The 17,826-nt window shown below is 44.6% G+C and overlaps 1 protein-coding gene across 10 annotated transcripts in view; it reads right to left on the reverse strand.

Moving 5' to 3' along the window:
• Positions 1–516: 516 nt before the first annotated feature.
• Positions 517–17,826, reverse strand: part of CDHR3 (cadherin related family member 3) — a 63,425-nt gene continuing 46,115 nt past the window's right edge. For 2 of the 10 annotated variants that reach the window (XM_037836412.1, XM_037836411.1), the window contains exons 12-19: positions 16,365–16,591; positions 14,185–14,356; positions 12,360–12,610; positions 10,361–10,542; positions 8,231–8,244; positions 6,985–7,016; positions 5,140–5,188; positions 517–3,576 (exon numbers count right to left, since the gene is read on the reverse strand). In XM_037836412.1, the coding sequence (XP_037692340.1) occupies positions 3,272–3,576; positions 5,140–5,188; positions 6,985–7,016; positions 8,231–8,244; positions 10,361–10,542; positions 12,360–12,610; positions 14,185–14,356; positions 16,365–16,591 (1,232 nt within the window). In that variant the 3' untranslated portion in view covers positions 517–3,271. Of the gene's footprint in view, positions 3,577–5,139; positions 5,189–6,984; positions 7,017–7,801; positions 7,998–8,089; positions 8,245–10,360; positions 10,543–10,589; positions 11,016–12,359; positions 12,611–14,184; positions 14,357–16,364; positions 16,592–17,826 lie in introns of those variants that run through there. The other 8 variants (XR_005216994.1, XR_005216993.1, XM_037836413.1 and 5 more) reach the window with 8 other exon arrangements.

Raw genomic sequence — 17,826 nt, forward strand, 5'->3', positions numbered from 1 at the left:
CACAAGTAACACATGGGAGGATCTCGGTGATGTGATTCTCCCCATGCCCTACGCATGGCCTTTTCCCTCAGCTCCAGATTGAGTATCTCACTGACCTCAGGATTCTTCCATTTTCCACCCACATCAGTGGCTCCTGGCTCAGAGCTGCCACCTGAGACATGTTAAGAGTAAGCTGGCTGGTAATCCAAGGCTGGACCCTTCCTTGGGCATCTCAACTGTTCTCCAACAGGGCCTCCCCATTAAGTTTTTATATCTAAATGATTCTGAATTAGCTCTTCCTCGGAAAATGAGATTCCAGGCTTGAGTCGATTTTGTTTTTCAAAGAGAACACTCAAGGCACCAAGAAGCAAATAGCATTACATGGACTCTGGCAGGCCAGGAGGGAGCTGGAAATAGAACATTTTGGGTTAGCTTATCAGCCGTAGCCAACAGAATGTAAACGCCACAAGGGCAGGGATTTGGAGTTGTTGTGTTCATTAATGAATCTTCAACACCTGGCACAAAGTACATGCTCACACATATTTATTGAATGAGTGGGAGGTATAGCCACACACTGACTTTGAAATGAGAAACACCAAGTTTCAATAGCAATTATTTTCAATGTTCATTCATTTGGTAGCTTAATTTTCTCAGCCATCACAAAACACAGTAAATAAAAGGCAAACAATAGAACCACAGACGTGAAAGAGGGCTCTAAGGAGCTCAAGTGTAATTTACCAGTTACTGTTTGTAAACCACAAGCTTTTTGACACAGGCAGACCGGGAAGCGTATCCTGCTTTCTACTGAGCACAACATAAAACTCAGACTTCAGGATTTACCACACAGTTTTAAATTCTTCAACAATTATGAATCCCCATGTGGTCTAATCCCTGAATGTATTTGCCCCAATTTTATAATAAATCAGAATCAGGTAAGTACACATTCGCTACAATAAACTCATATGTTTATAAGACCTTGGGAGAGAAATGTGAGAAATTTTTCCCAAGATTCACAACAGTTCCTAGCTTCATTTATTCCAATAATCTTTTTGTTCAAGTCTTATAAATATTAGAAACCGAATGGCCTCAGTCCTGGACCTCAAACCTCTGAATTTCCCTTTACTCAAATAACCAAATGTGGAAAAGAAAAAGGAGCGGGGAGCGGATTTTCTCTCCGCCACAGATTCCTTGTGCCCCTCTTGCCTCGTTCCTCGGACTCCTCACATCTGGGGGCTTGGATGACCCCCAGCTCTTCCTGCCCAGGGAAGACCCTGCTCTCTTCTTCATGCAGACCCCAGCCTTCAGGAAGTTCCTCTCTGTGCCTAACTTCAATCTCTTCTGGCCGTTAAACACAATTCCCTCTTGCCCTGTCTTCGCTGAGAAGGAGGAACAGCTGCCCGTGGCCCGCCTGGTAATCATCCGTAATGGGCTTATAAACAGTTATTAAGTCCTCCTTCAGCCTTCTCCGAGCCTCATTTTACTTGCATTGAGGCTGAGCGTGTCTGAGGAAGGCATTTTACTCGCGGCGCCGCAGACTCACGAAGTCTTAAATGGGTAATCAGCCACTTCACCCACTTCAACCTACACAAATGATCAGCTCTGCCTTCTTTTGCAAAATTTAAACCCATTCAAAGGAGTTCCCTGGCAACCAGCCCTTATTAATAAATCACGCCTAATCTAGGCCAGGACAGGGCATTTTTCAAATGTTTCTCTTTCTTGAGAAGTCACGCTGGCACACAGGCACTCAGTAAACAAGCAGCTGCTCTCTCCCAAGTTCTTCATTTGTCAGATGGATCCCGCCCGCCTCCCACAGGCTCCCCAACCAGGAGGAGGTGCTGCTCTAATAGACCCTCACCTGGTCCTTGCAGTTACTGTTCTAAAGCCACAGCTGCTGGGGAGCAGGACACAGGGCTCAGGCAAGACTTTCTCGCAGTCTCCAAGAGGCACACATTGGAACATTTCAATTCCTATTTCACTGTTGTGCTGTTTATTTTCAGTTCATTGCTCACACCAACAGATGAACGTCTCAATGGATGGAGCTTCCCTCTGTGTCTCCACACAGAGTCCAGTGGTTCCCTAAATCCAAGGAAGTAAGGAAGGAGCAGGGTTGGTGGGTTAAAAGGTTGGAGGTGTTTTAGGTTTGATAAAAAACAGCAGCTCCCCCCACCAGGATGGCTGACAGTTGAAGGACTGATAACACCAAGTGTTGGCAACAAGGTAGAGCAATCAGAATTCTCAGTTATTGCTGGTGGAAGCATAAATTGGAAAGACCCCTTCAGAACTCTTCCACAGTATCCAGCAATTGCTCCAGCAATTCCACTCCTAGGCACATGCTCAGAAGAAATAAGGGTTCATGTTCCCAAAAGACATGTCCAAGAAAGTTCGTAGGGCTATAATTCATAATAGCAAAACTTGAAGCAGCCCAAGGGTAGAACAGATAAATAAACTGTGGTATATTCATACAATGGAATAAGAGGCAACAGCAAAAAAGACTGAACTGTTGCTACACCCAGCATGGATGGATCTCACAGACATGATGATGCTGAGCAAAAGAAGCCAGACATGTACATTCTATGTGATTCTATTCATATGAAATTAGTAAATAGGTAAAACTAATCTACAATGATAAAGATCAGAGTAGTGATTGCCTCTGGAGGGGAACGTATATATCACCAGGCTAAACACCTGAGATCTGTGCACTTTATTGAATATGTTATACTTCAGTAAAAAAGAATAAAAGTCGTCATTGTATTTTCTCCTTTCAGATGAACTCATTATTTATTCATCTATTTTTTTTCACAGCTCTGCTTCTTTTGAAAAAGATTTGAGGTGACTTACAAAGCTGTATGTTTTAAATTATTGAACTGTATTTATAAAGGAAGAAATATAGATGACACTACAATAAGGGCAGCAAAATAAGAAGAAACACGATAAGAATGTAGTTCTCAATATTTATGTCAAGAAGTCCTGTGCAATTCCTAGGGGCGAGCTGAATAGAGCTTCCTAGCAGTCAATGCAAAGAAGAAAGCATGGCAATTCTGCATCTACGTTAACAGTGATTAGAAGCACAGTTAATCCTGAGACCTGAGAGCAATTTTTCTTGTGCACTCTCAGGAAAAGGTAACTGGGTGATCAAACCCCTTTCTCTTTGTCTTTAAGGAGTATCAAACATCCCATGTGGCTCCTAGAACTCTGGGTCCCTTCAGCCCTCATAGAATTTTGAGTGAGACCGCATCCCCCTGACAAGTCAAGGCCCCTCCCCTGGACTGTGGACCTGGCAACCAGACGCAGGTTACTTTCCTGGGTGTGGTTTGGGGGAAGCCCTGCCTGTGAGGGCTGAGTGTCTGTTCTTTGGGGTGCCAGGCTTGCCATCCTCATTTCTGGAACCCAGGCCTGCATCCTCAGCCTGGGCTTTGCCACTGAGCCTGTCTTCTTCCTTGTTGGTGGTCCTCGGTGGCCCGTTGCCTTCACCAGCAGCCATCCTGTGCAGAGCAGCTACCTGGGGGCTTGACTGTTTCCATTCTGGCATTTGAGTTAATGGATCTTTCCATTTCCTGGCCCCGGTTTTTGAGTTGAATTCATATATTTCCCCAGTAACTAGGAAAAGAAAAAAAAACAACCACACAACAGGGAATTATTCAGTGAGTCTCTCTGCTGTCCCCCAACCCTGCTCTAGTCTTACTCCCAAGAAAAGATGAAACTTGCTAGAAGGTGGGAATAATTGAGAGACAGAAAGGCTTCTGAACGATCTTCACTAGTGTGTACTTTCCATGAAGTATACAGCTCAGACAACACGGGTAGTAAATATATCAGGCTGCTCTGAGTAGGAAGGTTTAGGAGAGGCTCAAGACTATCACAGTTGCAAGATGAGAGGGATACTGATGTCTTGAACTCCGTGTGAGCGTAGGATAAATTAGGTTCGATTTCTAATAGGGTTCCCCATTACTTTCTGATTTATTTTGTTTGTTTTAAAAGGACCCTGAATCCCTGCTACAAAACAAAACAAAACAAAACAAAAAAGGAATTCACCAAGTGAGGAGAAAAAAGGTGTTGATTTTTATTTACGTGAAGTTAGCCGAGTTCAGTAGGCAGACACACAAATCTGGCCCAAGTTGAGATGATGCATGGGAGCCATTTTTATTGTGTTGGAGCCAACAGACACTAATTGATGTGTTTGTTCACATTAGTCCAGTTGGCTCATTTCTTTCTTCCTTTATCCTTCTCTCAAACACACCACCACAGGACAGCAGCCTCTATCCTCCCTGAATTTTACCCTGGAAGGTCGAGTTTCAGGTGAGGCCTGCTCGTGCCACGTCCATAAAGCCTGAGTGGACTGTCTGCTCAGGCTCCCACCAGCACTTATGCTAATGTGGGCATATTATGGTAACAAGTGCCTAATAATAGAGGGAAATTCAATTCCAGCAGCAGCAGCCTCTCGCTGGAGAGGAGCCATCCTCCTTCAGAGGAGGACCGGAGTGTTTTGCATATGAAGGTGGCAGGGAGCCAACACACTTGCCTCCTGAATTCGGCTTCCTTCCCTTTATTCACATCTATAATTGAGCCTTTGTACGTGGAGGGATGTGTGTAAAGGAGCTAAATTTGGAGCTGATTTCATGGGGATGATGAGAGCTCGGAGAGACCAGCTTTACCTTATGGTTATCTTGCCGACCAAGAAGAAATTCTTGGCTGTGATCTGGGAAGAAAACAGCCAAACTTGCCATTTCTCCATCTCTCTCACAGCTAAGAGGATGGGGTTAGGAGCATTCAGGAAGGATGGAGGTGTGTGGTGGGGGTTGGGTGGGAGGGCGGGTAGGGCCTGTGACCCAGTGAACTGGAAAAAATGTAGGTTCTTGGGTTCAACAGCTCCCTAAATTTGTCCATGCTTTAGGAAGGGAGGCAAGAAGGAGACGTGGTTCTTGAGCAAAAGGCTTTGGGTGTAAACCCCTGCGGCCTCTCACACACGCTAACATGCTTGAGCATCTGCAAGCCAGCTGTATTCAGAGCAGGTCTCTCATTGTTCTGCAGCCTGGAAGGGTCAGCACGGTATAGGCCACGTAGCCACACTGATTGACAAACTGAGTTAGGAGCAGGAAATTCAACGAGGTCCCCATGGCTCTAACAAAGGCCACTTCCTTACGGATGACACTGCCACTTAACTACCTGGGTCTATGGCTTCTCCATCGAAGACAGTGCTCATCTGGATTGTTTCCTGAGGAGAAGAAAGAGACAGCTTCAAGCACAACCCTGCCCTCCAGCCGCCACCCCCACGCCCACCCCCAGACAAGGCTGCTCACTGGCACAGCCCAAGTTCCTTCCCCAAGGCCTTCTTGACATGGATTTATGCAACAGGCACTGTGCTAGATGTTGGGACCCTAGCAGTGAACAAGGCAGGCATGGTTACTGCACACCCAGAACTTGGAATCAAGTGGGAGCCACTGACAAACAGGCACTACAATAAGAGTGATAGGGCTATGGCTGGGGAAATATAGGCTGCAAGGGAGGCCAAGGTGAGGGGATGATCTAATCCAGACTTGGTGGATGAGGAAAGCATCCTGGAGTGAGCAATATCTAAGCTAGATAGAAGAAAGAGTAGAAATGACATGTAATACCGGCTAAGAGCCACATCACCCAACAGTGAGAGCTGGCCGGCCGACTTGCAAAGCAGGTACAAATGAGCAACCACATGCTCCCGCCTCCAGGCCCTGGCACCCCTGCCCTCTCCTGCTGCCCGCCCCCCTTGCCAAGGCCAATGCAATGTTGCCACGTGGACCTGGCCTCCCACACGTGGGCCTTGTGCTCCAAACCTCCTTCTCCGGATCTGTGCTTTTCACTGCCTTCTAGGACCAGATCTCTGTCTGATGCATCTGTCCCTATCCCCGTGGAACCACCTCTTCCCTCACACAAGGCTCTCTAATGATGCCCAAGTTCAGTTGTATAGCATGCTGATGAGGAAGGTATTTGGGGCTTAGTGGTATCTTTCAATTCCCAATTTTCATCACATAAATGATCCCATCTATTGATTTGCCCACAGCTTCCCAACTCTGAAGAGAAATGGGCATTATTTGGGTTTCATCCATTTGAACAGCTAAGCAGCACTACATTTTATGGTCAGGGCAATTTATTTATTTAACAAATTGATTTAACATTACATAGTTCTAAGGCAGTCTCTGGCATTGCCAAGGGTACTTGACTTAGACAGCGAGACCCAGGCGATCAGAGATTGCCTCTTCTTCCCGTGTGTAGACTGACCCATGCTTATGAGCACTTATATGATGGTCCTGAAGCAAAAACGCCAGAGCACTGGATTGACCTCCTCATTGTGCCTACCATCTACCTAATTTAGGGGCCTTGGATAGCAAGAAAGCCTTACTATCAGGGATGGGGAAGAGCTGGGGTCTCAATCATCACTTCCTGGTGGGTGGATTAGGCTCAGTAAAAGAAAGAAGACGGATGGGATAGGGAGGTAACTCTCCAGCTATTGCATAACGCTTTGTATTTGCACAACCCTTAACAATTTTCAAAATATTTCCCCATCTGTTCTCATAGGGCAGGTGTTCTCACTCCCCTTTCACAACTGAGGACTCTAAAGCTCCAGGAGGCCAAGGGATTCCCCAAGGTCATATAACTAGGCAGGCAAAGGTTTTGGAAAAGGTTGTGGAAAAGCTAAGAAAAAGTAAATCCTATTGAAGGCTGAAGTGCCAGTTCTGGTCTTTAAGCTCCACTCCCCCAACTCACTCTCCTGGAAGACTGGTGTGGATAATAAACACCACTATTCAATATTTATGAAATCCAGTTTTTCTGCAAATATATCAGCAGACATGTTCAGTGGAGAGAACAAATTCTATCAAGAGCTCGTCACACAGCACTCTATTCCGGTGGCCAAATACAAGCAGCTCCCTGAATGATAAACACCCCCACAAGGCTGGGGCAGGGCCTGCCCAGGGGGAGACAGCACCTCGCACCCCCCAGCACCCACACCAGATGCCCGGGGCTGGCCACACTCACCACCACAGCAGCTCTTTTAGCCATCTTCATTTCTGCAGGGGATAGGACAGCCAGAAGTTAAGCTTGCTGGACATTAAATTGCCCTTAAAAATTCTACCCCCACAATGGGATTTCCCCTAAACAGGCTTTGAACTCAGTCTTGCAGACCCAGCAAAGCATTTTTCTATCTATAAATATGTTTGTGGACAGCCTGCCATCTTTTCAGAAAAAAAATTCTATATATATATAATTTTTATGAGAAGATGTATATATGCATGCACACATGAACAATTTATTTTTTTTACTCTTTCTCCAACTTATTGTTATTAGTAGGCCTAGGAGATTAGTTGTTAAGTGGCTTTATAGATAAGAAAGAAAGATGGGGTCGATACCTATGGTCATAACTTGGGGATTTTGCATCCATTCCCTATGCCCTTTTTAAAAAGTATCTGGGATTGGAGACAGTCTGTAAAAATCTTATTCATTAAAACATCTCATTCGATATGATCAATAATCATTACAATCAAAATTTTTACCCTTGTTAGAAGTGCCTTGCACACCTTAGACACACAAATACCTGTAGATGGAACCATTAAAGCATGTGTTTTTAAAATGCGTTTTCGAGCTCTTTGTCCTATATTTTCCCGTAGCCTGGAGTCTCCTGAAGGCAAGGTCATGCGTGACATCTCCTCTAGCCTGGAGTTGTTCAGATGTCCTTGCTCAATTCACCAACTTCTCTGAAATCATTCAGCTCTCCCAGCTCATCTGACTGTACCCAGTCCCCTTTCTAATTAGCCTGGCCTAAATAACTTACAAAAATGACCAAACCCATTGCAACCTGAGAATAAAGCTTTGGGAGTTCTTTAAAAAGAGGCGTCTCTCTAACACAGAGCATTAGCTGTCCTCAGGAGGGATCACACCCCTGCATGCAGTGAGTCCATGCTATCTGTGTTTCACACATGGAGAGTTCTTTATTCCTGTCCCCTCGAGGAAACAGGCCTCTAGGTGCTTCAGGTGAGCTGATTGGAGATGACCTGGGTTGGGAACAGGCAGGACCAAGTGAGAGATCCAAGTGGACTGGTGGCATCCCCCTCCCTACACTTCCCTGTCTCCAGCTACATCAGACCTGCTTCAATCCACCCACCGAAGATGTGGCTGAAAACTCGCCAAGACACAATTGAACTTGGATTCTTTGCCGAACTGATGCACTTTTATGTAGTACCAGAAACCAAGCAGAAAAAACAGAGCTAATAGGTACTGTATATACCTCCTTTCTTCACCCTATGGAAAAAAACAACAACAACAACAAAGGATGGACATTAACCTGAGAGTATTATGCACTGGAACACCCACCACAACATGGTATCCTTTGAGCAACCGTGCTTCTTGGGCTTCAGAGACTAATTGAAAGAGGAGGCCAAGGGTGTGTGCCTGAAAGAAGGTTGGGCAAGTGAGGAACTGGGCTCCCACCCCTGCTCAAACAGCAGTTCCACCACTAGCAGTTTCGGGAGGTTGATGAGTTGGAAAACTATTGCTTTCTAGAACTTCAAGGAATATATTTTCTTTGATGATGACACCTGGTGAGAGCATGACCTCCCCAGTCGTACTGCCCAGGATTCTTCCCGACCTTTCTCTCTCCCAAGCAGCTTGGCTCACGGAGGGAGGCTGAAGGGCTGCCATTAAACCTTGGTTTCCTATAACACGAGGAGATGGACTTGGTCTCTAAGACCTTTCCCATGATAATCCTGGACTCTACATGTCTGTGACTCCAATTTTATTCTGACAAATGTTGGCTGTCATACGTTACAACGAATTTCTGGAGAGGCCAGGTCTGGGTCTGAATTTCTAGCCAGCCTCTCTTTTTTAAGTCAACCATTTGAAAAAAAAAATGATATTTAGAATGTAAGTTAAAACAGCCAGGTTCAAGGTGCATATTTGGCATCTAGCCATGAACTGCATGTAAACTGCAGTGTCTATTGGATTACTTCCTTCAATAACTTTTGCCCAAATCCCTTTACAGAGCACTACCATCCTTACAAGCTTAAGCATCACTCTTTTGGAGCCATTTTTTTTTTTCCAAATCAATTTGTGAGTAGAGGCTAAACAAAAATGCCTTTTTAAAATTTCAGCAGATGTTCAAGGATTTCTTACCTTGAAGTCAAGGTTGCCAATAGCAACAACTTCCCCCAATAAATATGGCAAAATGCAATGCACATCTCTATGCTAATGCCTTATACTTTTATACAGAGTCTTTCATCCATAGATTTTAAATTATTTGACAGTACTAGTTAATCTTCAAAATACATTTAGGACATACATGAGTCTTATAACCCCTTCTTTTTACCCATGAGAAATCCTGAAACTCAGAGGTTCCAATACCCCAAGATACTCAGGCACAGAGCCAGAGTTGGAATCCAGAATCCTAAATCTACTGGGACTTAGCCGTGAAGAATAATGCAACAAAATAATTAAAATAATGGCTACAATGTGTTAAGCATTTACTGCATATCAGGAATAGTGCTAAGTCCTTTCTTTGCATTTGTTCCTTTAATCGTTTAGTTTTATAAAAAAAAAGGAAACTGAGACTCACAAAGATTGTCTGTCACTTGCCCAAAGCCACATATCTAGAAAGTGGTAGAGTCAGGATTTGAACCCAGGTCTTGTCTAACTTCAAAGCCCAGGCTCAGAACCATCATGCTGTGGTTTTAAGAGCTACCAAGAAGCAAGAAACCTGGCTCTGGGGGAAGTTTTTACAATGCAGTGCTCTCTTCATTTCCCACTAGTTCCTCATTTTAGCCAGTAAACAACACTCCACAGAGTGTCATAGTAAGAGGCAAATTAGCAAGTGAGTGAGACCAGGAAAGAGAGAAATCAGGCCTCTGTTTATAGCCCTTCAAGAGGGAGAGATCATGGCCTCATGCAAAAGCACAATGATTATTTAGTGGCATGAAGGCCCATTTGAGTCCCTGGAGCCAAAAGCTTAATTCCCTTATCAGTTTTTTGTGCTTCCCCTAATTCCATCCCATCTTTTAAAAGTTCTACAAATAAGGGCCCAGCATATTCTATCACTGCTCACCAATAGGGCTTTCCATAGTTTTTACCCAGGGCAAGGTCACCAAAAGGCTGAAGCCCCAATCACTTTGAGAGTCCACCAAGAACAGGGCAAGTTGCCAGGGGAAGCCAAAAGAATGGTTTCCTGGCCCAATAGGGGATGAGGAAAGTACACCATGGCCAAGGAGAGCTGGATTCCTTCTCCCGTGTTTCCTTTTCATTCCTTCACTCCAGGCGCCCTGCCCTGTAGAGAAAGCCTGGTTCTCTATCTCTCCTTCTCCTGACATCAGGAAAAGGAGTGTCCTAAAGGAAGTGATGGAAAGGGCCCACCTCACTGGCGACTTACAGAGGTTTCTTGTCCTTTGCAGTCTTGCAGGGACAATGTCTGTAGATGGCTCTGACCAATAGGATGACCAGGGACACCAGGAGACCCAGAAGCAAAATGGAGCCCAAGGTGATGACAAAAGGCACATACCACGCTGAAGGAGAATAAATGTTTTCCCTCCGGATCCAGTAGGTGATCCTGGGCTTGAACAGCAGAAAGCAGGGATGGTGAGTGGAGGGTGGAAGCGTTTTTTGACATTCAACACTTCCTTGTGTTTAGTGTCTACTTCCACTCTTTGTTCTTGCTCTATAAATTAGACATCTGTGTGCTCATGGTTCCTACTGCTTCAATCCATTACCTTATCTATAGTCTTTCCAGACATTCATGAGATCACAATCCAGAAAATTCAGAGAACCAAAAAGCAACTCCAGGCCTAATTTCATTCTTTGTCTTTCTTCCCAAAATTCCATTGGCTTTTTTTCTGCCAAATCATGGCATACCCCAGGGCCTAATATAGCTATTGTCTCTCACTGGGAAAGCATGAGCCATGGAAGTAGGTTGTTTTGTTTTGTTTTATTTTACACCTTGTAGGTTTTTCAGTGTTCATTCAACTAAAATCTGCAACTGCCAGATAAGTGGGCTGATATAGCGAAACCTCAAATTCAGCATCTGCTTCCTAGAGCAGGAGACAGAATAACAAACAAGTTATGGAGATTTCAGAATGGGAGCTGTCACAATGGGGTCAGGCCTTACTCAGGGGACCCTACTGGCTCCTACCACAATTGAATGCCCTTGGGGTGACTGTATACCTCCATTCATTGGAGTAGTATTGACTCAAGTCCAGGGGAGGTAAACATAAGTCAGTTATGGGTAAGAAGTAGAAGTTGACCACCTTTCATAGATGACATTCTATGGTCCTGATTATATTTCCTTTGATGTGCTACAAGTATGGGGTTGTGGAACAGGAACGCAGCTTACACAGGCCAAGAGGAGGAAAGTCAGCATAAATAGCCAGTTCCTCCAAGAAGTAGGGAAAGCAATCCCGTTGTCAGATTCTAAGATTCTCCCTTCCTTCTCCACACTGATTCTATTATGGCACCTGCTTGTTTTCTTCCTAGTAGTTAGCACAATCTGTAATTATTTATTAATTTGCTTACTTGTATATGTGTCCCTCTTTTGACCAGTGACTGTCAAACAAACACCCACCAGAATATCCTGGAGGGCATATTTAAAACACAGACTATTGGGCTTCACCCCCAAAGTGTCTAATCCAGTAGGTCGGGGGGTGTGACCAGGGATTCCAGGTTTCGTTGTCTTTCCCCAGGTGACATGGAGATATCATGACTGGGCAAGGTATAACTTTAGTGATCTGAATTGGGCCTGAGAATTTGTAGTTCCAACAAGTACCCAGGTGATGCTGATGCTACTGGTCCAAAGCCACACTCTGAGAACCACTGACCTATACCATATGCTCATTTTTGTCCTTCTTGTTCACCAAAGTGATTAGCACATTATAGGCATTAAAGAAGAATCTGTGAATGAATGAAATTTTGGGGAGTTGAGGAAGGGACTAGGGTACAGAATGTTGCATGGTGACTCTTCAAAAGAGGTGGAGAGCACCTGGCAGTTACCTGCTTTCATGGATATTGACTTGCAGTGGCTCCTAAGAGCTAGCACAAAGGGGTGGTAAAGATAGCAACTGGCCAGATGTCCATGAAAATTGGCTCCTGTGCAATAGGCACCATAGCTGGTCAGTGCCCGACCTATCAAATGTCCCCTCACACACATGCATTCATTTTTACCAGACTAGGAGAAGGAAATGGTTCTACAACTCCAAGGTTTCACCAAGATCTCCCACCCAGTTGCTACTCTGAACCAGCCTGTGGTTGCTATCACCATGGCAACATCCTAACATCTCAGCTCTCTGCAGTCCACCCCATGTTCATCCTGGGCCAAAGGACTCCATTGATGTAAAACACAAGAGGATGTGGCTGAAAATTCCAGGTCCCCAAAGTCTTACCCTAGGGGTGGTGGTGATGATCGTGGTTGGGTGAGGAATAACTTTAATACTCAGTGTCACTGTCCCTGTTTGAACAAGAGCCTCTGCTTTCTTCCTGCCAGACAACAAGTTGTCATCAGTTATGTAGACAAGTAGTTTGTAGTCCCAGATCTTATCAAGCCCACCAGCGTAGTCAAAGTGAGATGCAAGCAGCAGGCGTGTGACGTTGGACCCAGCATTGGGAGAGAAGGTGAAATGACTGTTGACATTGCCTAGGTGAGATGTGATACAAGGGTGCAGGGAAAAGGAAGAAAGGAGAGTGAGAAATACAGGTTTAGCAGAAAACAGCATTCGATCTTTTCTTCAAATGCCCACACTTCAGCTGTACACTGTGTTCCTGATGCACTAGGGCTGATTCAGTGACATGAATAGGCCTTAACTACATCAGAAATTTTATCAGTACAAGGAAACTCTTGCTTACAACCAGCGTGATCAAAAACAAGGATGAGAGAAGGACAGGACAACAGCACGGCTGTCCTAGGGGAATTGACGGCCATCTTGCTGAGCATCAGGCAGAGAGATTGAATAATCCTGGTGCAACCGAGTCCAGCCAATCCTTATCATCTGACATTTATTTGGTAACAACATGAGTAACTCACACTCGAACCAAAGCATGGACAGCAGGAGGTAGGGTGGGCTGCATCCCCAGGTGTAGGCCAAGTCCACTCCATGCCTTCAGCGGAACCTGGCTGATGATACTGATTACAGATGCCTCTGAGGTCCCCCCAAAAAAAGTACTTCCCGGCTTTTCGGGGACACTGGGCCAGGGTCCTCCTACATGCCTCCCTCCCTGCCCCCACACAGCTTTGTCAGGGCTCAGGGCTCTTGGCTCAGGGAAACTGGGGCCGGGAGGCTGCCAGTCCAAGCTGGCTCTTGCTCATTCCTCTGGTGGCTCCAGACTCATTACCGACTGAAAACCAGTAAATGGAGCAGGAGATGATGCAATTTTCACTCCCTTAGCAGCGAAGTGCACCGTAAAGGCCTCAGGGTTCTCAGTATGGATTATTTCCATCTTCAGCAACTGCAGTCTCGAGGCAGCTTCTGCCCCTGGGTTTTGTGACACAGACGGCTCTCGAGAGGCTTCCCGCTGTTCGAGATCCTGCTCTGCCAAGGCTCAGCAGGCGGCTGAGATGGATTTTGCTCTTTCACTTGGAATTGCTCTGCTTGTTTGGGTTTAAATCTCTGGCCCCAGCACTTCATTAGATGAGCTATTTTGGTCTAATTTCCATTGAGGGGTGCTCTTTTTTTCTTTTTTTCTCCCCACAATGGTATATTTTAAAAGAGAGAAAATGAATGGAGCAGAGGAGAATTCCTGAGGACACATTTCAAAATGCATTTAATCTATTTCATCTATTATTACCCAGAGAGAGGACCGGGGTTCCCTGCCCCCATCACAGGTTTCTGAGAAAAGAGATGCTTCAAGAGCTGGACTAAAGTTTTTAAAATTATACCAATATGATTTATGATTCTTTCATAAGTCTGGGTATTTGGGGGTCACCATCAATGGGATTCATCCTTCCTTGGGCCTTCGGGCAAGAATGTATGGGGGGGTCTGGGAAGAGTTAGGGAAGAGAAGGAGAGGCCAAGAGGAGGGCTGGGGGGCATGGAAACCATTAGACTCTACATCCCTGCTCTCCTCATTCCAAAGACCCCCACCCATGCACACTGTGCCCAGATCAGTGGGTGAGCACAGACCCCCACCCCATTCCCTCTAAACAACTGCTGAGGCCTCAGACACCAGCCTCTTTCAGAAACGGTCCAGGACTGTCCAAACCAAGTACTGTACCTGGGCCAATGGAGTAACGAAAAGATCTGGGGCTGGAATCAAGGTCGGTACATGTCAGCTTGAAATTCTGAATGTTCGTGCCAACTTTGAGATCCACTGGAACAGCCAGGAAATAAGAGTTTGGGGAACAAATTGGTTTCTCATCGTTTTCTTCAAGGATGTTCACAGTTACCTGGAGCAGCAAGAGGCTAAAACTCAGTGAGTGCTTACTGTGTGCTAAGCACCTTTTATGGTTAACTCATTTAACGTCACATGACATAGATAATATGATTATTCCCATTTTACAGATGAGGAAATTAAGGCTTAGAGAGATTAGGTAACTGGCCTGGGCCATTCAGTTGGTGAGTGGTGGAGCTGGGATTTGAACTAAAGTCTGTCCTACCCCAAATCCAATGCTATTAACTTCTACACTCTCTGTGTGTGCATAGTGCATGTATACACATACCTACTCCCTACACACATGCACTCGGACACAGCAGTTCATCCCCAGATGATGCTGAGTTGTTTTTCTAGTCATGATTATCAATGTGCAGTGACTTCCTGAACTTTCTTGCTCACTGCCCCCTTGTGAATTGGAAGTTCAGGATTTAACTTTGGATTACAGATCTTATATTATTATATGACACATTATAAGCTGGCTCCACTTTCCTAGGCCTCACTCCAGATCAAGCAATTTGAACTCTCTAGAGGATGGTGCCAGACATTTTTTTTTTTTTTTTTTTTCATTCCCCATATGATTCTACTATTCAGCCAGGGTTGAAACCACTGGGATAAGAGGAGTCTATCTAAGCCAGAATCTTCCCTGTAACCAGACTATTAGCACCTGACTGGGCCAGTCGAGCTCACCTGCCACAGGCAGGGCCGGCCTATTCTCTTTCACAGCTCTCTTTAGCCTGGTGAATTGGAATATGGACCGGGATGCCTGCCAGCCCAGAATCATAGACTGTCAGTCCTGAAAGGGACTTATGTGATCATTTAGCTCATCCCCTTTTTTAAAGCGTATGAATTTTGAGTTGTATTCATTCTACCTTTGAAATTTGGGGATTTCAGCTCTTCCTGAGCCCAGGAATAAATTGAAATGTTAGTTCCCAAAGTAGAGTCCATTCATTTTTCTAAAAAAAAAAAAACCAAGCCTGACAAATTCTGCAGTTCTCCAACATAACACATCCTTTCCTTAGGTAGCAATGCTGAGTCTCACGCATCATTAAAAACGTCATCCTGTTAATTCAAAGCAAGTCATCAGAGAAACTGGACTCTTCAGGCCTTGGGTTACCAGCCAAATCTCCACTTAAAAGATAGAGAAATTGGGACACAGAAATAAGCATTGCTCAGGCCCCCTCAGAAAATTGGGATCAAAGTTGAGAAATGAACTCATCTTCTGACTCTAAACAAATTATTCTTTATATCACACAGAGCTGCCTGCCACTGACTAAGAGTTCATTTCACCTTCATGCTTTTTCACTTTCCTAATGGGAAGCCCTCCAAAATAGTTCCAACTTTGCGTCCATCACATTACCCTCAGCTAGTCCTAATGGCTGACAGCACTGACCCATTAAACCCTTTCTACCCAAAATGTGGCCGGACCAGCTGTATCAGCATCATTTGGGAGCTTGTTAGAATGCAGGACCTCAAGCTCCAGACCTACTGAATCAGAATCAGCATTTCTCAAGATTCTCTACCTCAAAGGTTGAGGAACTATAGAGCAGCATGCTCAGCCCAGTCATTTCAAGATCTATGCTCATCCTGGTGTGTACGGGGTGAGGTAGGAACATGACAGAACTACTCTTGGGTGGAAAATGCACAGCTAGGAAACCACACCTCACTTCCAGGCAGGGTGCATCTCACCACCTGCCCACCGTGAAAGCAAAGAGAGATTTAAAGGGCAACAGGGGGCCTTGTCCCACAGGGTGGCTTTGTGGATTCAGCAGATAATCCAACATCTGACCACCAATGTTGTTACTTTTCCCTGCCACCCACAAACTTGGGCCTACAGACATCAGTCTTTATTTCCTGGGCACTTCTACGTGTGTCCTGGGCACTATGACGGGTTTCCTGTCACATCTGCAGTATGCGTCCTGTTAAGATTCCTTATTGCTGCAGCTATACCTCGAAGGTGCCAGAGAGACCTTACATCAACCAGCCAGGCTGATAAGAGCCCACCAAACAGCCACCCCACTCACAGTGACTGAGCTCATGTCCTCACTGTTGGCAGCCTGGATTCTGAGAATATAAGTGGAGGTTGTTTCATAGTCCACTTTAGTCACTAGCTGGAGTTCTCCTGTCTTGGGGTTAATCCAAAAGATGTCTGGGTGCTGGAGGCTGGCCCCTCCGGTGGAGATGGAGTACCTGATGCTGCTTTGGGGGAAGTCTTTATCAGTTGCTTGCACCTGTCCAATTCGGGTTCTAGCTGGAGGAATAAAACAGATCTGAGATTAGTCCTGCTGGGGAAGGGGGTGAGGGTGCAGGAAGACACATCATCACTGCCAGGGGGTGTGGGGGAGACTTTTAGGGGCCTCTATGCTGTTCAAACTCTATGTTTTATATCTTCAATTCCATTACATTCGAATAATTCTAATGAGCACCCACTAGGTCACCAGCCCTACAATCCAAGCAGTACTGGGAGGTGTAAGAGAAATCTTAGCATTGCAGACAATCCTTGCCCTATGTATAGACTACAAGCACACCAAATTATTTTGCTATGATAAACAATACTGCAAAGAGCATCCTTACACATACATCTTTTTGTGGCAGTATTGTTTAAAAGTCTTTTGTATATTACAAATTTTCTGTTATGAGTATGAATTGCTTTTATAAATGAGATTTTAATGATTTTTAAGAATTTAGCAACTTATGAATATAGAGTATAAATTTTTAAATACCGTTCGATTTTTCTTATTTTACAAATCTTGGTGGGGCCGCTGGAGTTCTGGCTTGCTCTTCTTGTACACATCCTTTTTCATAAATTACATCCCTCAGAGGAAGAAACCTTCTCTTATTCAACTATATAGCTCCAGTACTAAGTGAAGTGCTGACCCAAAGAAGGTGATCAAAAATAATTGTAGTAAGAACTGTGGATTCATTAAAAGCCTGTTTCTTACTGTTATGTTTGTTATTCGCAAGCTAAGATATAAGGAATTAAAAACATTTTCTTTGAACCCTCTTTTTGTGTTTTGTTTTAAAACTTAATGTCAGGAAATGGAGACCATCATAAATAGAGAGGGTGGATAATTTTAGAGGGGAGTGTTTTTGTTTGTTTTTTAATATGGAAGAAGTAATTCGTTATTAAAGGATCAAAAGATGGGGGGTGGGGGAATCTAAGATTATAGTCGAGTTAATGCTATTACTTTCAAATTGGGAGAGATAAGAAGAAACTGGAGCCAGAAGGGGAAGTTTCTTCCTTTTAACTGGGGGAGAGATTGCAGAGATCCAGATGTTATAAGGTGCAGAAGGAAGGCCTCCAGTGAATCCTAGTATGGAGAGAGAAAATGTGTTTATTTTGTTTTTAAATGAAGGAAATCTGAGAATGGGAAACTTTCTCTGTATCTTTTAAATTTCAATTCTCTGAGTGAGCTGGATAAAAATCACAATGGGGACTAAGAAAAAATTTAGACTACAAAAAGAGAGGATTAACAAATCAGGCGA

Source organism: Choloepus didactylus, chromosome 5 (genome assembly GCF_015220235.1).
Source record: "Choloepus didactylus isolate mChoDid1 chromosome 5, mChoDid1.pri, whole genome shotgun sequence".
NCBI classification, from domain to species: Eukaryota; Metazoa; Chordata; class Mammalia; order Pilosa; family Megalonychidae; genus Choloepus; species Choloepus didactylus.